Here is a 20,490-nt window from a genome sequence, read left to right on the forward strand (position 1 = left end):
AATAATAATTATACATTGTAGCATTTTTTTAGCTAACTTGATTTTCTTTGAAAATGATTTAAAGTGTAACGGATATTATTTAAGCCACTCTACGATCGATAAGTTTGGGTATATTTCGTATTTTTTTAGAAACCTACGGTCACACTGCGAACGGTACAAAAAATAAAGAGTGTTTACTTTAGATTTAACCGCGAAATATGGATATTTTAGAGGTTTCCGACAGATATTCGCACATCGGCAACAGCTTCGGCTTAGTTTGTAGGGTAAGTTCGTAATCTAAATTCATGCTGATTAAATTAATCAAGATCTTTCATCCAGACCATAGAAAAGCAGTGCGGAGTTCAGCGACAAGGATTGGTTGAAAAATTCGAGTTTGAGCAGCTTCTGAAGATCCTAAATGCCAAGGAGAAGGTGAGGAGTTAACATGATAAAGGTTCAAATTCAAACTTTCTTTACCTTCAGATGCTGGCCGCCAAGTTCTTTTGCCAGCTGCCCACAAATGTCGGAAGCTTCCGGGTGCTCCTTCAGCTCCAGGACCTCGGCTACCTGACGGCCACTGAATACATTCTCTGGTAGGTTTGGCGCTGTAAGTAATCATTAACTCGTCTTGTCATTTATTCACAGCAAGAAGGACTCGGATCAACTGCAGGTGGACATGATTATATTCCTGGAATCTGAGTTTAAGCTTCTAGAAAATATTTTTACATATGCGGCTTACAGTTTGTAGTACGCCAATCCTTATCACTTTCCCTCTTAAACTTATGTCCACCTTCAGATGTCGACTCTGGGTTGAGGTTAAAAGAGATACTTACTGCTGCTTTGGGCAACCTCTACTCCGGCCTTCTCAACAATCCCAAAATAAGCAATTTGGGGTACGTAGAACCTTTACGAAAAGCTCTACCTGGTGTGTAATTCTCCCTAGTCCGAGTCAATTTTACCTAATAAGTTTACACTTTTATTAGATAAAGCCATAAGTTTGTGTATAAAGATGCATTTAAGCACCTTGCTGGAGCTTCACCGAGCGGAGAGTATTACCGAAGCATTCGCAAATTTCAGCGCATGGATCAATGAGGGCGTAGACGAACTTACTTTTGTGAAGCATCTCTGTGAAAAGGTTTAATGATTTTATATAACAGAGTAAAAAAATGTTCTTACTTGCGTTTGTTATCAGCTCTTTCTTGAACGTCACGAGGAAGTTCTCCAATACCTTTTTAAACAGTCAAAGTCGGAGAACTTTAAGCACTGGAGGTTCTACCTAATTTTAGTGCAGTCCATCGCCATCTCTGAAAACCCAGAAACCGTCTTGTTTGTTAAAAGTAAAGGTTCACCCCCTAAGTACTAGCTTTTTTATATTGTGTATATTTTTTCAGAGTATTTGAAAAATAGACTTTTGCAAACCGCTTCTACTGGCTGTCTGACATCCCTGCTCCACTTGCTGCTGACTGCAAGGGCTGCCACGGCATCAACGATGGATATTGAGAAAAATCTGGACAATTATGCCAAGTGGTACAAGCAGAACATTGGTGAAATGACCTACATCCTAGGAGCGGAAAAGTTTAAAATCACTCTGGGCCTCTTGGAGGAGTGTTTGCAGTACGAAAGAGAGCTGCAATATCTGGAGGTAAGAGACAGTGCACAGCGTGAGACAAGCAATTCATTGCCATCCTATCGCCCACAGATTCATGCCTTAATTGCCATTTCACCAGGGGGTCGACTGGTTCAGGCCTACAAGGCTAAGTGTCGAGCACGTGTATCTCAGCTAAAGTCAGCAGTCAAGCGAAAAGCCTCCGGAGTCTAAACGCTAGGTAGGATAACGTATCAATTGGAACCTTAACAAAGCCCGCTTCACAAACTGAATACAGAGGCATACAAATATTATTTCCTCAGCATTTATTGCGTGCTTTGAACTACGATCTACGAATTAGAGGGCTACAACTTGTTTCTCCTCTTCGGAAATGGAACAGTGGGACACTCCATGCCTCAGGTTTTCCCCGTCGCACATTTCGGTTCTGCTGCAGATGAACCTCTTATGGTCGAAGCAGTCCGCAGACGCAAATTTGTAAAAGCCGCGTTCGTGCTTCACAAAGGCGCACTGTCCTTCGCTCGCGAGCTTAGAATTCCGTGGAGCGTACTCAATCGACTTGTTGTTGGATACGTATCTGTAGGTGAATTTCTCGTGCGAGTTCAAGCCGAACCAATACTCGTGGTCGTCTGGGTTCCACTTTTCTTCCATCTGGATCAGGGTGACTTCGGTGCTTAGGTCAGCCAGGCACATGCGATAACTTTGGCAGACAGCTAGGGCCTCAAACCAAGAAGCCTGTTGCACGTTGTTGCTAAACTTTGAATGGCTTTGAGTTTCTTTGACGAACTTACTCTTTTTTCGCTGAGATAGAGACATATTCCCTTGGCATTTACCTCCTTGACATGCAAGTGGAGCAAAAGTATGGGAAGGCAGCAGACAAATCGCACCAGTCGACTCATTTTGTTCTGGGTTCTATGTGGAAATGTAATGAGCGGATTTTGAAATTAGCTTAAACTGCTGTGGAACTGATAAATCCATTTTGCCATGGCTTAATCAATTTCATTCTAGTGACTGCAATTTCCATTTGATTATTTTTTTGTTCTAAATAATAAATATTTATTGCTAATCAAATTATTGTTTTAACAAAATTCTATCATATGTCTTAAATTAATACACGTTAACGGACTTTCACTTCCAATTTTTTCTTCCAATCATTTTTCTTGGGTGTAGTCCCTTAACGTTCTGAATATCGGTTGGAGTGTTTGGGAAAATGTTGTCCAATGTTAAATATCTGTTAACCAGCAAAAGGAAAGCGCCTCTAGCGGACGACAGTGACTGCCGAATCGGTGGTTCGGGCTCAGCCCGCTGCCGCTCGGGTGGCGCTCGCAACTACCTTACTTATTCTACCATGCTTTCGCTTACAGTCTATACGAGTTTATAAGTTTCTTTGCTCTCGACGCAGTCGGACGTTTAAAAATAAACGCGCTCCTCCGAAAATAACAAGCTCGCTGGCCGCAAATTCCAAAGCGATCTAGTACAGAATCCGAGAATCAGTTCCCCCGACTCCAAGGACCGAGAAGCACCAAAAGTTCCAAAATGTTCAGCTCGATTTCAGGTAAAGAAAGCCCCATATCGCCGATGTGAAAGTTTCGAAATTAGAAATCTTAGGTCTAGCATACGTATGTACCCATTGTGTGCAGCTGTGTATGACATATATACACATATATATATATTACTACGTGCAGTGAGTGAGTTAATCGTGGTAGTTCATGACAGCATTGCAAGCAAGGATGGCCGTAAACACCAGTTACATCATCACCGTCATCAGCCAGGAGTCGGAAGCCAGGAGTCCGAGCAGCTGGCCACTGGGGACGTGGACCGGACTGGACTGGGCGGGGCGGCCGTTCGGGCGTGTTCGATCCGATACGGGTGGCAGTAGCTAAAGCTAATTGCCGCTACCGTTGCTGCCTGGCTTTTGGCTTGGCTCCGATGATGGTGATGGTGATGGTGATGACGACGCTGCGGATGATACGTAAGCCAATTATGGCGCAGTTATATGTAGCTTCAAACGGACTACAAGTTGCCGTTCTCGCTGGCACATCCCACACCCCAAAGATGATGATACGTATATATAATTATAGCTGCCTAGATACACACTACGCGCTGTGTGGAAACATATTATATATACGTACATATACTCCGGGTCTTCAGGGGCCGTGCTCCGTGGTGTTCCTTGAACGGAGCACTTGGCTCTTTGAAGTGGGTGCAAAAACCAGAGTTCTAACGTCCGTCTTGCTTCCGATTTCTGAAATTCTTCTGCAGTAGATTCCACTTGAAAGCGCTCACTCAAGCATCGGCACTCGAGATAGGCGTCTATTTCTATTATACAGATCATATGCTAACTCTATATGTACCTAATACTATTATCTGTTCCCACTCAATGCCAAACAGATGCGTCGAAATGTAAGTAACCCCCACTGGTGAACTTTCCACGAATTTAGCTTACTTGATAATGTTATTCAGCCCTAGACATTCCTCACCGACTGCGTAGTTCAACCTTAGTAGCTGCATCTTTTTATTTGTTTTTTTTTTTTAAAGCATGCCTGGAGATTAAATAATTTATTTTATAAACTATCCAGAAATTATTGTGCTTTGGTTTTCTTATAGAACCTAAGGAATTCCATTCGGAACTTGAAAACAAATTGAACACATTCTTTGATAGGTGATTCCATACCTGGGGAATTTTTTGTAATTTTTTGCGGCTAATCAGATTTGGTTTTTAAATAGAATATTTTCTTATACACAAAATTAAGATGTTTTCCTTTTTTACAAATCCCAAAGTGGTTAATTTTATGTCGTGAACCTGTTTCCAAACAATGTTCTCGTCACAATCAATAATCCATTGATTAGAATTCGATTTTATTTTGTGAAAGCTCAAACATTCTTCGATCGCCGAGGTGTGTGTTGCTGTGGGTCAGCCGGGTGGGTGGGTCGAGGTGCTCAGGCCGGAGCTGCTGTGGTGGCTCCTCCCTCTGCCGGCGGCGCCACAGCAGCTGCTGCCGGAGTGGTGGCCTCGCCGGCCGGGGTTGCCGCTCCCTCCGCCGGAGCAGCTGTCCCTGCAGCGGCGCCTTCCGCCGGAGGGGCTGTGGTCGCCGCTCCCTCCGCCGGCTCCGTCCCAGCTCCCTCTGCTCCCTCTGCCGCCCCGCCCTCCGCTGGCGCACCACCCTCACCAGCAGGCGCCGCGCCTTCCGCTCCAGCTTCCGCATCCGTGCCCGCCCCCACCTCTCCCCCCTCCGCCTCCTCCGAGGAACCGACCTCCGTTGAATTCGAATTGTCAGCTGGCCGCGAATCGCTCTCCACACTCGGCCGCTCGGTCCCCGCCTCCTGCTTCTCCTTCTTGGCGGCGTCGTGGTGGAAGTGGTGCAGATGCTCGTGGCTGTGGTGCTGCCCGTCGCCAGAGGTTTCCTCTGCGGGCACGGCGCACTTCTCCTGGCTGCGCTCGCAGACGAAGTACTTCTTCTCCTGGCAGTTCACGTCCAGCACGACGGTGCGGTTGGGCCGGATGCGGATCTCCAGGCAGTCGTCCATGTTGGAGCGGTGCGTCGGCTCCACCATGCCGTCGTCGCCCATGTAGCGCACCAGCCGCCCGCTGCTGATGTAGGTGAAGCGGCCCTCCGTCTGCAGGTCGTTGCCGCCGAACCAGAAGTCGTCCATGCCCACCTGGGCCTCCATGTGGCGCACCAGCGCGTGGAAGTCCTCCGGCGTGGACACGTCCGCCAGGTTGAGGCCCTTGCGCAGGCAGTTGTTCTGGGCGCCGAACCAGTTGATCTGCCAAGGGATTCGGGTTTAAGTTGAGCTCTCCTCGAGGCTCCTCGGTGGCTTCTCACCTTTTTGACGGCCACGTAGTAGCACTTTCCGTTGATCTCCTTCAGGAAGGGCTTGCCGCAAGGACCCTTGTCCTTGGTCCTCTTGGACTGGCGGCGTGCGCTGCCCGAGTGGATCGCCATTAGGGCCAGTATCAGGATTGGAAGGATCCGCATGGCTGCCAGACGAACTGAGCCACCTGTCCAGCAAACTGTTCCCATGCGGGCCGCCCCCTGTTCTATATATACCCTTCTGGGGGCGTGACATCTGCATTAGCGGATGACCAACTCCCTTCCCGAGTTTCTTGGTTTCCCACTGCACTTTCCTCCACTGATTAGGTTCGTCGAATCGATTGGCTGCGATTTGTGATGGTGGTGCGCTGGTTCGCTACTCGGTTGGTAATTGCTTTACCACTGCCCACCAGTGCCACAATTATGCTGGTGCTCGACTGGCATTCACATCGGAAGAAGATCAGTTGTAAATGAGCGGGCCCTTCTGGGATTCTGGATAGTTCAATTGCTTTCCATTGAAACCTAATTAGTCTGAGATTCACTATATTCACTTGTTTGAGAAATAAGTCATCGGAAGTAACCAACTCATTGCATTCGATGTTCCTTACATGTTCCTCTTAATCACTAAAACTGAAGTTGGGCTTTAAAACAAAGAAACACACAAATAGTTTTTACTGAATTTCAATTTATTAAAGTCAAGCCATGGAGTCAAGTGTAGTCAGTAGCGAATCCAAGTTGTATTTAATCTAGCTTATAATATTCTCAAAGATCCCAATTTATTAAAGTCAAACCATGAAGTCAAGTGTAGTCTAGAAACAGCTTCCAAATGCAATTACAGTGACGCATCCAAGTTGTAGGATATTTAATCTAGTTTATGATATTCTCAAAGATCTGTTCTTATGCTCGGCTCTCGTTTATTTGTGATCGTGGGGAGGGACGGGATTGGATGGGGCGGTGCTCCACAGCTCAGGCTGGAGCCGGAGTTTCGGCGCCAGGAGTCACTGCTGCTGCGGGGGCTTCTCCTCCAGGGGCGGGGGCGGGGGTGGCTCCCTCGGCTACAGCCGCCGCTGCTGTGGTGGCTTCTCCCTCGCCGGCAGCCGCAGTGGGAGTGGCTCCCTCTCCGGTCGCAGGGTTCTCTGCTCCTCCGGGGGCTTCGGTTCCCGGAGCTGGCGATCCGCCAGGCACTTCCGGCTCAGGTGGGACCTCCACATCCGGCACGTCCGGTGCTGCGGCCGCCGCCTCCGAGTCCTGCTCCTCCTGCTCCGCGGACCCGCTGGCAATGGGCTCCTGGCGGTCGGCCGCCTCCTCCTCCGCCTCGCCGTCCCCGCTGTCGCCGACGTCGTGGTGGAAGTGGTGGAGGTGCTCGTGGCTGTGGTGCTTCGGCTTCTTGCCCTCGTCCAGCTCCTGGCAGTAGCGCTCCGAGCAGATGAAGTACTGCCGCTCCTGGCAGTTGTCCGCCGATACCATGTTGATCTGGGAGCGGACGCGCACCTCCAGGCAGTCGTCGCACTCGGAGTGCTCCACGGGCAGCACGTTGCTGTAGTTGCTGTAGTAGCGCACCAGCCGCCCGTTGCTGATGTACTGGAAGCGGCCCTCGTGGTACAGGTCGTTGCCCCCGAACCAGAAGTCCTCCGTGTTGCCCAGCCCGCTGAGGAAGCCCACAGCCCCGTCGAAATCCCGCTGGTTGCTCAGGTCCGCCAGGGTGAGTCCCTTCCGCAGGCAGTTGTTCAGTGCCCCGAACCAGTTCATCTGCGAAGGAAAGGAGGGGGTTTCTCTATTGAGTGAGTGTCCTGGGTAGTGGATAGTAGATCCTGGGAACCCTCACCTTCTTCACCGAGAAGTAGTAGCACTTGCCGTTGATCCTGCGCAGGTAGCGACGCGGACAGGGAGGTCCCGAGCCCAGGACCTCGTCCCGCGGCAGCAGGCTGAGCAGGGTGACGAGTGCGGTGAGTAGGTGCTTCATCGCGGCGGCCTACAGACTGTCCGGAGCGGCGGTTCCACTCCTCTACTTGTATCCTCCGCCGGGCGGCAGTGCGTCCAATCGATTGGACTCCTCTTGCGGAGCATCGGGCATCCCTAACGTCCGGCTAATTCAATTACGAATTACGAGTTCGTGGCTCCGGAGGAATGCCTGAGTAGCTGACTAGCTGGCTCGCCAGTGGGTCAGGTTTAGGGTCATTCAATTTAATTGCCTATTGGCTACACTCGGAGAAAACAAGCCGGAAAGCGTATGTAACAGCTGGAATCACAAGTATCTTCCGCCATCATTCCATTCCGCCTCAAGAGTCCATTTGTTTTAATTCTGTCGAATTACTCTACCTATTTCACCCGCTTAATTCACTGGCAAGGTCGGGGCTAATTGCCTTAGCGGGAGGCGCCAGTGGCTCCCACCCCTCCCAAAGAGCAGCGGATAGCACTCCGCGATTCGATCAACTCCAGTGACTTCATAGTCATTAGCATAACCCGCAACCCGCAATCCGCAATCCGTAACTCGTAAATAGGGCCGATGTCTGACTCCGACCTGCCCTCGCTCTTTCCGATTATCGATTTACCTGGCGGGCCATGACATCAGCCACCAGCCATCAGCCATCGTGGATTCCCCCTTGGACAGGACACGAATCCTTTGGCCTCCTGGCTCGCTGCCAGCTGACTCAGGCGACCTTCGAACGGATGACGACTGCCGAGAGTCGGCACAACCGGTTGGTAGGTTGGTTGGTTGGTTTGTTGGGCGTGCGAGTTCCGTGCCACCGCTCTCTGCCACGCGCTGCTAGTGTTTGCTGTACGAGCACACACACACACATTGTGTCTCCATTCCACTGTGGTGTCTCACATGACATCATCAGCAACCGAATGAACGACAACAACAACAGAGAGCAGCTCCATCGATTCGGATGCGGAGTGGGCTCTTTTGGGCATCCAGAACTGGTGTGGAACGCGAGTCGGCAGACCTCGAATCGCAGTTACTCATAGATATTCATCCGGCGATTCATTCTCTGGCGGCAGGGGTGTTGGTATGAGTGTTGGCATGAGTGTGAGTGTGAGTGTTAGTATGAGTGTGAGTGGGTTCTCGTGTACTGGCTACAGGTTTTCCTCTATTCAGAGGCTTCTGCGCATTATCTGCGGTGCGGGAACGACGTCGAAAAAAATAAAAAAACAAAAGCGACTGAGGCTGCGAGAGTGGGTCCGGGCTCTCGGCCGATTGTGTTACCTTGTGGCCCTGCTTCCAGCCGGTTTTGGCACTGACCACAAGCTCTGTATCTAACGAAGACCGCTCAGAACCAAATGCGTCGTACTACGCAAATGCTTTGGGTCGTAAAAGTGCGTCTTTTATACGCACGAACTTGGCTAGACGCAACGCAAATGGGGAGTTTGCCTTATAGATGCGGCATTCCCTTCAGATCCATTTGAATTTAAGTTCGCAATTTATATCTCTCTATAGCGATATAGCGTGCGAGTACGAGTATATTTAGTAAGATTTTAATTTCGAAAGCAGCACACACAAGAATGACCCTCTGTACATAAATATTAGTAGTACAATGTAGAATGCACGATTATTCCACCCGAATTCCTGGATTATTAGCAAGTTCAATGCCACACGCGTTCCATAGCCATTAGAAACCATCAAATTCCTCTGGAGCACCCCGTTTCTTCACCGAGTGAAGACTGTTTTAACACCTCCACCGATCCCACATTCCCACATTCCTCAATCCGATACCTCTACACGTATTACCTTCGCACAAATCGCAGCCTCCGCGGAGGCGTGTGGATCATTAAACGCGGCATGAAATTGGCCGCAAACGAACTATTTCGAAATGGGCCGAGTGGCGGGCCATTAAAGTATCTCTAGCGAATTAGAACAAACACATTCCCGATCGCAATCAGAAAGCGTGGAGAGTGGTTGCCCACTCATGACATCACATTCGCCGAATAACCAAAATATTTGCATACACGGGTACATAGTATCCAATATTTGTAGACAAAGAAATTCCGCTTCCGATTCGCCATTTCGCCCGGTTGCCCATTCCCCATTCCCCATTTGGTGGCACAATGTTTCTATTTGAGGGGGAGCTCACGTCACTCCAAGTGAATGCATATTCGAGGGACTGAAAAAGTGGCGCTCGTTAATTCTTATTAAGTGCGAGTAGTATTCTGAGCGGCTAATTTGCCTTAAACTCGGGGCTGACGACATGGGGCGCTCGATCACGATTTGAGCAGCCCCTAGTTGCGCAGTTTCTATTAATATAAAAAACTGTCCCAGTCCAATCGATTCGGTAATCGATTCGGGTTCGACTTGAGTCATGTATATAGTTCATGCTTCAGCTGATTTGCTTCTGATTATGTTTCGGCAATTAGCAGCCTGGAATTTGGAATCTGAAATCTCGCATCCGATCGGCGGCCAATCCCGCTGATTAAAATCAGGCTATAAATTATAATTGGCGCCAGCCCAGAGCTTAGTTAGCATTCAGAGAGCCAGTCAGCATGTTTCCCAGCCGCCAGAACCAAAGTAACCCGACTTTCCCAGCCGCACCGAGATCTAATCCCTCCCTTCCTCCCCAGCCTCGTTGAAGAATTTCGGCGACAAGACGGCCAACCTGTTCAGCAAGAAGAAGGACGAGGCCGAGAAGCTCGCCAACGAGAAGGCCTCCGAGGCCCAGAAGCTCGCCGAGGAGCAGGCCAAGAAGGTCGGCCAGTCGGTGCAGCAGACCAAGGGAGAGGCCGAGCAGCTGGCCGCCAGCACGGGTAAGCTCAAAAAATCATATAAAATAAAATAAAAATTAAATGCATTATTCAGGAAGATTAACGATTAACAATCTGCAAATGTATATCATCTTAATAATTTTTAAATTCAAACTATATACTCGTAGAAGAAAAGCCAAAATGTTAACTGAGTAATAACAAACAAGATCATATACGATTTTACAAGCACCTTTCTATTTCGAAAAAAACTTGTTCAGAAACATCTTTCATAAATAGAATTGATCTAAAGAAAAGAACCACTTTGAAACATAATTAATGGATTGCCAAATTGACCCGATGACGCAACTCGAATTTCTCAGAAATGTTTTTGCGCTTTAGATAACGTTTTCAAATAATGCTGAGCAGCTTCTACATTAAAAGCTATATATAATATACATATGTTTCTTTCTGAGATGTTTCTTGAATTCCTGAAATGTTATTGCATTATTAACTACTTACTAAAAAGGACCCATATTAAATTGCCTCCTTGCAGCCAAGGAAGCCGCCGCTCTGGCCTCCGCCGAGGCCCAGAAGGCTGGCCAAGCGATCGACCAGGGCGTGAACCGCGCCGCCGGAGCAGTCAACCAGGGCAGGCAGGCGGTGGACAACACGGTGGCGCAGGCGCAGGCCGTCGCCCAGAACTCGAAGCAGGCGGCCGCCAACGTGGCCGAGGCCTCCCAGCGGGCGGCGGCCAACGCGGTGGACCAGACCAAGAAGGCGGCCAACGACGCCATCAACAAGAGCGTGAAGGCCGCCGAGACCGTGGCGGACCAGAAGCTGAAGCAGGCGGAGGGCGCCATCGACGGGGCCCTCAAGCAGACCGGCCAGGCGGTGGACCAGAAGCTGCAGGAGGCCAACCAGTACGTCGACCAGAAGCGGCAGTCCGTCGAGAAGAGCGTCCAGGAGGCGGCCGGGCAGGCCCAGGAGTCCGCCGGGCAGCAGGCCAACGCCCTGCTCGGCAAGCTCCACCTCGGCCAGAAGTAGAGGGGAGCGCCTCCGCCGGGCAGCTCGCAATATCTCGATGTGAAGTGCTTGCAAACGGAACCGGAAACAGAGGGAATTTGCTTCAATGTAACGAGTGCCAGTAATGTGATGCTAATCCTCGATTGAATATATACACACACATATTTTTGAAATCTCGCTGGTATTGGTAGTAGTCCTCCACTTGTATAGGAGGCCGCTGCTTTTGGTGTGAGCGTTTCGCACATCTCTGTCCGCACAAATCGCAGCTAACCCTTCGTTCCCCTCGGTTGATTTACTTTTACTGTTACTTGAGGCCTTTGATATTTTACACTCGGCGACGTTGAGATGCTTTTATATACGTATATTCTGTTTATGTAAAAATGTATGATTAAGTACCTTTAGCTCTTGCACAATACATTGCAAATGTGTTTTTAAAATATTGGACTCGCAAGAGTTTTGACTTTCAATTGGCGGCTAAAGCGGAAGTGAGGCTCTTATGGTAACAATACTTTACCCTACATTTAAGTCAAGCGCGTAATCTTACAGAATGAGTTGGTTGTTTCTTTACATATACTTACACGGTTTCTACATGCTGTACAGCGCCATCTATCTATGGGACTTCCGTCTTCTTTATTTACTTCCTGCATTTACACGCGTAGAGGATGTTTGAGTTCCCGAACTCATCTTTCCGTTAAATTGTAATTTTATGTTTGATTATTAATAGAATTGCTGGACTTTATATCATTTGGTGACCACGCTTATGTTCCCCGCCTTTGAGATTAGGTAAATCCTGCAAGCTGCTCAATGCAAGAGGTTAGAGAAGGGTAATAAGATTGAGTGCGAGAGATAAGATCCAGATTGCCATCGGTAAGTGGATACGAGTTCAGTTTTAAATAAATAGTAGTTTCGAGCGAGTAGGGTTTTCAGCAGTACAAATTAGACAGCGCTTCAGTCGCGTCTCTCTTTTGGCGAAGTTACGACGAAGAACACCGGGAAATTTGTTGCGAAGGAAATAATGTCGGTATTGTTTTCTACTCCTGTCTCCTTTCTCCTCCCTCCCCCTACAGTTTCCATTGCTTTGTCTCATCAGCGGACCCTTTGAAATATGCAACGTCGCCATGTGAAACTTCCGCACAAAGGTGGACCAGTTCCATGGAGATGGATGCGGACGGGATGGATGGGATCCATACAAATTGACCGAAACATGCTGAAATTTGCTAATAGAAGCTCGCATTTTGTCCTCCGATATGTCGGGGAACTTTTCGCCAGGCACAGGCCAGAAGTTGTGTTGGCTTTTAATTATGGGAAAAGTTTGTTGCTGTTTGTGGCTAACAAGTGGCCCGGCGCATTGCAACGTCAATAGGACACACGACTTCAAAGGACCAAGGAGCGGCGGCGATGTGTGCGAAGTATTGGAGCCAGAGTGCTGACATAAATTCAGGTGGAGCGATTTTTAATTTCAGATAAGCCCTGCCCGCTGGAAAATCGAGTGATAAATGCATTGCCACTGCCAACTGCAAGTGGAGTAAAAGTGGCAGTGGCGCCAAATTCAAATCCACGCGGACCACGGACCTCGGACTACGAGTCGCGCCAATTAGGTTGGCCAAGGGAGTTGATTTAAATTTAAGCGACGCCCGCAGCGCGATTAATTACAATAACTGTTTATCAACACGTATTAATCATGGTTCAACATGCTCGGCGCTCGTGTTTGCCCAAGCAAAATGGCGTGCAGCAGGTTCCGGTCATGTGGTGGCCACCCCTCACTCCCTCCACCCCTCCATCCCTGCTCCCCTCCCCTATGTGATTTTGTGGTGTATATTTTTAAAGCTGCTAAAACTTCCCTTAAATCTTTAAGTGCGCCATTCGAGCGGAACAATGCTTTCGGATGCGTATTTCGCGTTTATTTAGCATTAGTTACCTCACCGATTACCATCTCTTTGGGCCCGCACTCATGAACGTGTTTTACAACTCCATCCAGAAAACTGGCCGACGGCGCTTACTTTATCTGAAAACTTAAATGCGAAATGCGAGCGTGTGTGGGCAATTAGGCGAGGATATTATCGGCAGAGCGGCGGAATCGCGCGGAAGAGAAGTTTTAAGCGACAGCCACTGATTGTTGCCGGCGGGGAGGTCCTTTTCCGCCGCACTCACACTCCGACAGCCTCACATACACACTGGCATACACACACACATGCAACGAGCGCTTTATTGCCGAGCAGCCATTAGATCCTTGGGGACTCAATGGACGCTGACGCGCGTCTTGCCAGCTGCATGCTAAATAAACATCCTCGCCGAGCAGCCGAATCGTGTGCTCTTGGGGTTCGACTTGGGGATACTCAGTGGGTGCACAGAGCAGTTTGTACTGCAATTAGTCATAAGACCTAAAGTAATGTGGTTCAAATCCCATTAGTTTCTGAAATCTTTTAAAAGAGTATTCCAAGTGATGTGCTGTTGGTTGTGCCCCAGAAACCAAGCATGCCCCCAAAGAAGGCAGCAACGCCGAGCGACAGCAGTTACGGCATCGAATGTGTTGTAATTGTCAGCTGAACGGACATGCAAAGAGGGCCAGCTAAAGGGGCAGGGAGGAGGGAAGGGGAAGGGGGGGAGTCCGGTCTGGAACAATTGGTTGGTGCTCAATTTGAGCCAGTGGCGCGTGTCGCAGAAGACGCAAATAAAGTCGTCCATCGTCCATCGAACGTCGAGCGGAGGAAGAAGAGATGGGAGAAGGAGGGGAAGGGGAAGGGAAGGAAGGGGGGGGCAGAAAAAGTGTTGCAACGGACGTGCCTCGAACGCCAAGGTGCAGCGACAAGTGGCCCCAAGAGCCGCAGCCGAATAATTGGCTTTCTGAGTCGGACGGCAAATGAAGGGCTAAGCAAATTCGGGCGTTCGGTTTGTTGGGGCATTAATTGCAGCCCGGCAGAGGGAAGCCCCAAATCCGTTCCATTCCGTTCGAAGATAAGGGGGCGGTTTGCTGAGGGTGCCCACTGCATGATGCGATAAATTGCTGGCAAATCCCTGACGAACGGGCATTGAGACAACTTTGATTGGCCTGCCGGTGATTTATGCCCAAGCTCATTAATTATGGTTGTTAGCCCGATGTTGATGTAGTCACCTGGTTATGTCCTGGTCGCCTCCTGCCCAAAGGAGAGGCACCAGCAGGGTCGCCTGTCCGGCTAACGAGGTTCATAATTAGCAGCCCCTGAAACTGGATCCCTCCATCGGTTCCCAGATAGCCAGCCAACCGCCGGAGCGTGACGATTGACCGAGCGAGGATTTATGGCCTCCAAGGAGTCCCTCGAGCATGTAAATTCTCCACGCAGCCAGCGGTCCACGATGTTAGCAAATAAATCGAGCGCTGAATCGCCGGCAATCGCCTTTTAACTCGTCTTGGCCAAATTCAATTATTCCCTCGTCCATTCCGCTGCACTGGTAATGATATACACACAAAGTGGTTCTGGAGGGGATCCGGCGGAGGAGGACGCCATCGAAATTGCATTTGGGTCGCCAACTGTGCACGCATTTTATGCATCTCATTGGACCGCAGGGAAAGGGAAAGGTTTGCACCCACAGATAAAGGTATTAGATTAATGTTAGGACAGATTCCCGGCGAAATGAGATGGAATAATTGAGAGGTTGCAGAGCGAGGTCCCTGCGCTAACTGAATTCGAGAGGGTCCTCCAATAGCAAATAGCTAAAACCCAAATTGGTTGCCAAAACTACAAAATTTGCATTCTAATTTGGAAGGTCGTTTAATGCTAATTACATTTTACCACCCTGTTGGAAAAATAGTTTGAATTAATTGTGTTTTTCAAATATTATAAAATATAATAAAAAGGCAGGTCGTCGACTTATGACATTCTTAACCTTTACGTTTTGTTTGCAGGCCTTGGGACTTCACAGGTATGTGGCTAGGATTGCTTGAATAGCAGCCCGGAATTTTCGGGGTGAAGCTCATAAAATATGCTCACACCTAAGCTGCTGCCACGTATTCCTAGTCAGCCGCAACTCCACTTCAACCCGCTTCAGCTAACCGCCTTTGGACGGCGACGTGTTTTGTCGTTTGGCTCGGGCGAAACGATTGCTCGGACACCTCTGCCAGAAGGGAGTCCGCAGCTTAAGGCGCCTGCCGTTCCGGGAACAAAGGCGTCCTCGCCAGGACTCGACCACCCACCCGGATCGCCTGAAAGGAGGGAATGCATAATTGAAATCTGCGATTGCAACTGCTGTTCCCGCAAAGCTGGCTGCTTTGGCTGTTTTGGCTGCTTTTTGGGGCCATTGAAAAACGGCTACAATGTTTTCAAAACGACATCCACTGGAGCAGCAGGCGCGTGCGCCGTTTCGAGTGGAACCCATTGGGCCACCGGGTTCCGCCAAAAGCGAGCTGCTGTCCCCGCTGAGGCTCCAGTGCGACATCGGCTGTCCAACGAGGCGCTTGGCTGCGACTCTGGGCAATCCTCTATCCAATATCCAATATCCAATAGCCGACATCCGAAACTCGACTCCAATCTGAACTGGCGTAACGGTCTTTTGAATAATTGAGGCAGTGCGTGCCGAACTCGATGCAAATTGATTGCCATTCGTATTGCTCATACGCCGCGTGGCCCGGCACAAAGGAAGCGAAAATCGAAATCGCAATAGCAATAGAAATAGAAATAGAAATAGAAATGGAAATTGTTGCATGCTCTCGGCGGCGCAATTGTTGATTGATATTTGTTGGTGCAGTGAGTGTGTGTCAGTGCGATTTGTGTGCCATTCGCCTCGAATGCTTTTTTGATTAAAGCTCGCGCGTGAATAGTTTTCCATGCAGTCGGAAAATCTCTTTGGCCGCCCAAGCCCGCTAATTGCTCAATGGTGTTAGCTCTGTTCCGGCTCTCCGAATCGAGGGGTAAGTCAAGGGGGAGGCGGGCTTACAGGGTAATGTGTCATATTTGTGGTGCCAACAAACAGGCGTTGATCCCGACGAGCCCGCAGAAATAACAGAAAGTCAAGGACGACTCCGAACCGTTCTCACTCGGTTTAATGCTCCTCGCTGTTGACTTTTTAAGGGCCATCTTTATTGCCAGGCAACTGGCAGGCCGATGCCCCCATCCCCGCTTCGCTGCGAATCACTTAGCAATTTGTGGCCCCATTCGGGAATCCTTTTCAGCTTTTCAACATTTCAGCTCCTCAGCTCCTCAGCTCCTCAGCTTTTCAGCTCTCCCTCCTTTCTGCGGCTGTCATTGTGCAGTCTGTTTAATTTCACAATTCATTTCATGTCAATCGAATTGTCTGGGGCTGAGGCCCAGGCACTGCCATCCCCACTTCCCCTTCCCCGATCCGACAAGTGTCGCTATCTCGGAGCCGCAAAGGGAGATAAGGCCGTGGCAAGTTGGCTGTCACGACGCTTGAGTTTGATGTATTAACGGTTCCGGACTTCAGGCTTGCCTGCAGCTGGAAATGGACCATAAAAATGCGAACGGCTCGCATTAAACTCGCCCGTTCTGCGTCTGGTTTAGCCAGCGATAAACCTAATAGTAAACACTCCCCTTTGTTGACTCTATCTATTGGATTATGTTGTCTCCGACACAAAGCTTAGATGCTCGGCGTTTGGGCAACGACATAGTTAAAAGTCCGTCCTTCGAGGGCCCCCTCCTCCTGCCGAAAGGAGGATAAATACTTTAACCAAGCCTGCTTTTAGTTTGATTTGAAAACTTCATAAAACGTGTTTAAGCCACTCGGATGTTGGACCGTAAAGTCTTTTAAATTGCTTGGTGCTATAAAGCCGACTGGAGCTGCAAAATAGGTGTCTTTAATTTGAGTAGCTCTACTTATTACTGCTTCTGACGGACGAACTACTTTGCAAGAAGAGGGAAACGATTCAGATTAAACAGCCTATCTAAATATTTTAATTGTGAAGTGGTTCCTCCACATTGAACTGATAGTCTATGTGCTGTTTGAGTAGCTCTCTCGAGCTCTGTCCTTTAAGTCACCAAAACAATTTGGTTGACAAGGCTGACAGGCCAGGAGGCGAACAGGAAAGTGGCTCGCAGCTCGCAGCCGCGGTGAAGCGAGGCGAATCGGGGCAAATGGAGCGGACAACGGGGCGTATGCCTAATCGTTTTTCACACGGCCAACGACGGCAACTGCTGTTGTCTGACGGCCTCGGCTCGGCAAATGGAATATTCATATCTTGTGATAAACATACATCCAAACATAATCCATTGTGAAGTACCGAAAGTACTTCAAACAAGTTGCTTACCTAACAAAAAGCGCCGAGGATGGAGGATAACTGCGCGAGTCCTGGAGTCCTGATTTCTGCCTTCGGAAGTTCGCGGCGCAACGCCTACTTTTCCGTGGCGGCTTTGGCCGGCTTTACTTTTGCTGACTGCTATTTTATGGTGGCCATTAAAGGAAATTGAATATAATTTTGTTTGCTAAGCTCTTCCATAAACTCCCAGAGGCCAAGTGGCCTGAGCCTTGGTGTTGCCGTATGATTCCCCACCCTCCGCCCCGCACTTTTCATATTTCACCGGGTTTCGGGGCGCAAAAAGGTCGGTGGTCCGATGGGCATTGGCCACGGATTCGGGTGCAACCGGAGCTCAGGCCGCTGGCCAGCGCCAAATGTGATTGGGAAATCGCACGAGAGGCGGCAGATTTCGCAGCTTAAACTCGGCACTGCCCTTTGACCTCCGAGATGACGGATGAAGCACCCGTTCGGCCGAACCTGATCGAATGTCGAACGTAGAACGTCTTGCCATCCTGACGGCCAGTCCACTCGGATTTGTTTGCTGTCCGGTTCCAGTCGATTCTGTGGTCTCTCTCGGCCACAGCTCCTAACTTTCGGCATCTTGGGCCGCCTGCTTACCGACTCCATTATTTATTCGGTTCGTAGAGACGACCTGCATATTGGCACTTTCGGGGGGAAATCACAAATAATAAATTGTTTCTGCGGCCGTTTCGCCCACGATCCCTTTGTTGGCTCCACTCCACTGTCCTCCACTCCACTGCCCTCCACTCCACTCCACTCCGGCTGTTTGCTTTGTCTTAGTCCCAGTGTGCTGTTTGCTGTTTGCTCTGGCTGTTTGCTTATCTTCGGGGCTTTCCCATGGATTTGCAATCGGACGGAAAACATTGTTTTCATTTAATTTAAATGCTTTCGTATCATCGCCGCAGAGCCCTTGGAAAACCATTTGTTACATTTGCTGTTGTTGTGCTGGGCATTTGCTTTGGCTTTTTTGCACTGACGGATGTAAATGATGGACGGCCATGGTGGCGGAGGGGAAGTGCAAAAAGCCCTTTGCGGAAACAGAGTGTATTCAAGGCTCGCAAAAACCACAAATATATTCGTAATTTTGTTGTTTGATTGATCAGTTGGTTTTCCATGGCAGCCTTCCCATTAAAGTCAAGAGTAAACGCAAAAGAGTTGAGGCTTTGGCATTGTGCAATGCTTTGACTTGCCCGTGTCAACAAATTGGATTTATTGTGGAATTGATCCAGAAACCATTAAGTGTCGCCGCTGACAGGTGACTCTTTTGGCACGGCTCAATCGAACACTCCCCCTACTCGCCAGGTGACGAGTGTGCGAGTGTACGAGTGTGTGTGCGACAAGAAATACCCGAACATTTGGCCGTGACAGCGTCATCAATCAATTTCGCAGATAACTCCCCCAAACGTCATTGTAATTCGATGCAAAAGCCATCTCCTCGTTGTTGTCATTGCTTGAATAAATAAATGCCCGCTATTCCGGCGGGAGGGCGAAAAAACAACTCACATAATTAAGGCAAACCCGAGCTTAAATTGACATTTCCAAGAGAGCGCACCGAAAAGCAGAAAAAACGGAAAAGCGGAAACATTTTTTCCGCTCCCCTCGCCGGATGATAAATTGAGTGATGACGGGAGAATTCACTCTCGACCGAAAGCGAGGGAAACACTCACCTGGAGCCGCATGATGTCCTGCTCCCCAAAGCGGCCATTGTAATTTTGATGAGTGTGGAGGGGGAGGGGGAGGCGGCGAGGTAACCCACTCAAGGTCAGCAGGACATCACGCATACGCCATGGTGAGCTGCGGTTAAATCTAATAAAGATTTCCGGCTTGCGCACGCATGAATCTTAATGCCTCCTGCCTGCCAGCCAGGGTTTAATGTACTAGAAATTACGTCCGGCCCCGGAGGAACTTAAAAGCGAGACATAGTTACGGGTAGCTGACAGGCAGTCAGTCTGCCGTTTTCCGGAGTCAACTTCCCCGGGCGGTGGCAAAGATTTGCAGGCAACTTTATTTGCCGAAAGATAAATCCACTCGACTCGGAAGTTGGCCCGTTTAGATGGAAAGATTTGATGCATGTGCCAAACTCAAGCAGTTGGGCACTTGAAAGGGGTCCCAAGTGCCGCTGGTCATTCGGGTTTGAAATGGATTTCCCCGGAATTAAATTAGCCAACTTAGCCAAAGGATATTCAGTGGAGGCAGGCACTTGCTTTTCGACTCCCAATTAACGGCGAGAGTTTAAAGTTCCCTGTTGATTTTTGCAGGCTGTTGTGCCAACTACACGTGTTTAACAAGTCCATGATGTTCGTCACAAACTTTGGCTCTTTTTGTTTTCCCTGCCAGCTGGCAGCTGCCATCTGCGGCTTTCCCATTTCCCATTTCCCATTTCCCTGCGACCAGTCGCTGTCGCTCTCGTTGCGTTGACGACATCCGGCGACATTTCTTTTCACTGCTCCTCGCTCCACAGGCATTTCAGGCTGTCGCATCTGATTCCTCGATGTGGGCACTGTGGGCGCAGGGTCATTAAAAGCAAATATGTTCTGTGGAGCGGAGTGTGCTCCTTCGCCTGCAATAATGTTTATATTTGCGCGAGGAATTGGTTTAATCAAACGATCTGGGAGGACCTGTTTGGTATCAGTACGGCTTAAGTAATCTCAGTTAACAAATATTAAAGGGAGGGATTTCAGCCCAGGGAGAACTTTAAGCACCAGAAACTCATAAATGGTATAGGGACAATAAATAAGTGAATAATAAAATACGTTTAAAATATGTTTGTGCTCCTTCTTCGCAAATATGTTCATGTGGACAGATCTCTGCACTTAATTTGTGGAATACCCCGCATGCTTCCCAGCAGCAAGGCATTTCCTTTTAATTGTGCGAAGGTGGATGCCTCAACCGGGGGTTCCCGAAACTCCGCAAATGAGTCGGCAACCTAATGGCCTGCCCATGCGGCTGGAGCCGGGATGCCGTAGTTTGCGTCCCGTGGCGTGCCAGTTGGTGGTTCGTTCGTTGTTCGTTTTGACCCATGGTGCAGGATCCGGGATGACAGCCAGCCATTGTGATGTCGGTTTTTGCCAGGGAATGCCCTCTGATGGGCCGCTCCAACTCCCCTCCCCCTCCCCGCCGCCGAGTGGTGGCCTAATGTCTGTTTG

The 20,490-nt window shown here is 49.3% G+C and overlaps 6 protein-coding genes across 10 annotated transcripts in view; 3 read left to right on the forward strand and 3 right to left on the reverse strand.

Annotated features, from left to right (window-relative positions):
* The first annotated feature begins 157 nt into the window (after positions 1 to 157).
* LOC108090654 lies at positions 158 to 1,878 on the forward strand. 3 transcript variants are annotated; one of them, XM_017189432.1, is made up of 9 exons: positions 158 to 263; positions 319 to 411; positions 463 to 572; positions 625 to 719; positions 776 to 904; positions 963 to 1,114; positions 1,172 to 1,316; positions 1,371 to 1,621; positions 1,679 to 1,878. In XM_017189432.1, exons 1-9 carry the CDS (start codon positions 198 to 200, stop codon positions 1,796 to 1,798), a joined length of 1,161 nt encoding a protein of 386 aa, XP_017044921.1. In that variant the 5' UTR covers positions 158 to 197; the 3' UTR covers positions 1,799 to 1,878. The 3 variants fall into 3 exon arrangements, with proteins under 3 accessions (XP_017044921.1, XP_017044922.1, XP_017044923.1); XM_017189433.1 differs by lacking the exon at positions 1,679 to 1,878 and having other exon boundaries at positions 1,172 to 1,305; positions 1,371 to 1,454; XM_017189434.1 differs by lacking the exons at positions 158 to 263; positions 319 to 411; positions 463 to 572; positions 625 to 719 and having other exon boundaries at positions 724 to 872.
* On the reverse strand, positions 1,874 to 2,506 carry LOC108090656. Its single transcript, XM_017189435.1, has 2 exons — positions 2,374 to 2,506; positions 1,874 to 2,317 (listed from the first exon to the last, which is right to left on the reverse strand). Exons 1-2 carry the CDS (start codon positions 2,479 to 2,481, stop codon positions 1,922 to 1,924), a joined length of 504 nt encoding a protein of 167 aa, XP_017044924.1. The 5' UTR covers positions 2,482 to 2,506; the 3' UTR covers positions 1,874 to 1,921.
* A 448-nt stretch (positions 2,507 to 2,954) lies between these two features.
* LOC108090871 (late embryogenesis abundant protein ECP63) lies at positions 2,955 to 11,534 on the forward strand. Of its 3 annotated transcripts, XM_017189763.2 has the most exons (4): positions 2,955 to 3,137; positions 3,974 to 3,985; positions 9,955 to 10,137; positions 10,628 to 11,534. In XM_017189763.2, exons 1-4 carry the CDS (start codon positions 3,119 to 3,121, stop codon positions 11,116 to 11,118), a joined length of 705 nt encoding a protein of 234 aa, XP_017045252.1. In that variant the 5' UTR covers positions 2,955 to 3,118; the 3' UTR covers positions 11,119 to 11,534. The 3 variants fall into 3 exon arrangements, with proteins under 3 accessions (XP_017045252.1, XP_017045254.1, XP_017045253.1); XM_017189765.2 differs by lacking the exon at positions 3,974 to 3,985; XM_017189764.2 differs by lacking the exons at positions 2,955 to 3,137; positions 3,974 to 3,985 and adding an exon at positions 9,767 to 9,901.
* Positions 4,411 to 5,622, reverse strand: LOC108090869. Its single transcript, XM_017189761.2, has 2 exons — positions 5,410 to 5,622; positions 4,411 to 5,350 (listed from the first exon to the last, which is right to left on the reverse strand). Exons 1-2 carry the CDS (start codon positions 5,605 to 5,607, stop codon positions 4,523 to 4,525), a joined length of 1,026 nt encoding a protein of 341 aa, XP_017045250.1. The 5' UTR covers positions 5,608 to 5,622; the 3' UTR covers positions 4,411 to 4,522.
* On the reverse strand, positions 6,230 to 7,384 carry LOC108090870. The gene is made up of 2 exons (XM_017189762.2): positions 7,223 to 7,384; positions 6,230 to 7,146 (listed from the first exon to the last, which is right to left on the reverse strand). Exons 1-2 carry the CDS (start codon positions 7,358 to 7,360, stop codon positions 6,364 to 6,366), a joined length of 921 nt encoding a protein of 306 aa, XP_017045251.1. The 5' UTR covers positions 7,361 to 7,384; the 3' UTR covers positions 6,230 to 6,363.
* Positions 11,535 to 15,516: 3,982 nt separating the features above from the next.
* The window catches only part of LOC108090900, a 38,608-nt gene continuing 33,634 nt past the window's right edge, over positions 15,517 to 20,490 (forward strand). Inside the window, 1 exon segment of the mRNA XM_043208119.1 lies at positions 15,517 to 15,982. The gene's annotated coding sequence lies outside the window, so the exon portion shown is untranslated.

The sequence above is a fragment of the Drosophila ficusphila genome, unplaced genomic scaffold, assembly GCF_018152265.1.
Source record: "Drosophila ficusphila isolate 14025-0441.05 unplaced genomic scaffold, ASM1815226v1 contig_414, whole genome shotgun sequence".
Lineage (NCBI taxonomy): Eukaryota > Metazoa > Arthropoda > Insecta > Diptera > Drosophilidae > Drosophila > Drosophila ficusphila.

Excerpts from the sequence above, each read along its gene's own strand:
- LOC108090654 (XM_017189432.1), top strand. The coding sequence starts at position 198 with ATGGATATTTTAGAGGTTTCCGACAGATATTCGCACATCGGCAACAGC. Across the intron at positions 720-775 it reads TTTTACATATGCGGCTTACA|ATGTCGACTCTGGGTTGAGG; the intron begins GTTTGTAGTACG and ends GTCCACCTTCAG. Across the intron at positions 1,115-1,171 it reads TGAAGCATCTCTGTGAAAAG|CTCTTTCTTGAACGTCACGA; the intron begins GTTTAATGATTT and ends GTTTGTTATCAG.
- LOC108090656 (XM_017189435.1), bottom strand. The coding sequence starts at position 2,481 with ATGAGTCGACTGGTGCGATTTGTCTGCTGCCTTCCCATACTTTTGCTC. Across the intron at positions 2,318-2,373 it reads TCTATCTCAGCGAAAAAAGA|GCTTCTTGGTTTGAGGCCCT; the intron begins GTAAGTTCGTCA and ends AACGTGCAACAG.
- LOC108090871 (XM_017189763.2), top strand. Across the intron at positions 10,138-10,627 it reads GCAGCTGGCCGCCAGCACGG|CCAAGGAAGCCGCCGCTCTG; the intron begins GTAAGCTCAAAA and ends GCCTCCTTGCAG.
- LOC108090869 (XM_017189761.2), bottom strand. The coding sequence starts at position 5,607 with ATGGGAACAGTTTGCTGGACAGGTGGCTCAGTTCGTCTGGCAGCCATG. Across the intron at positions 5,351-5,409 it reads ACTACGTGGCCGTCAAAAAG|ATCAACTGGTTCGGCGCCCA; the intron begins GTGAGAAGCCAC and ends ATCCCTTGGCAG.
- LOC108090870 (XM_017189762.2), bottom strand. The coding sequence starts at position 7,360 with ATGAAGCACCTACTCACCGCACTCGTCACCCTGCTCAGCCTGCTGCCG. Across the intron at positions 7,147-7,222 it reads ACTACTTCTCGGTGAAGAAG|ATGAACTGGTTCGGGGCACT; the intron begins GTGAGGGTTCCC and ends TTTCCTTCGCAG.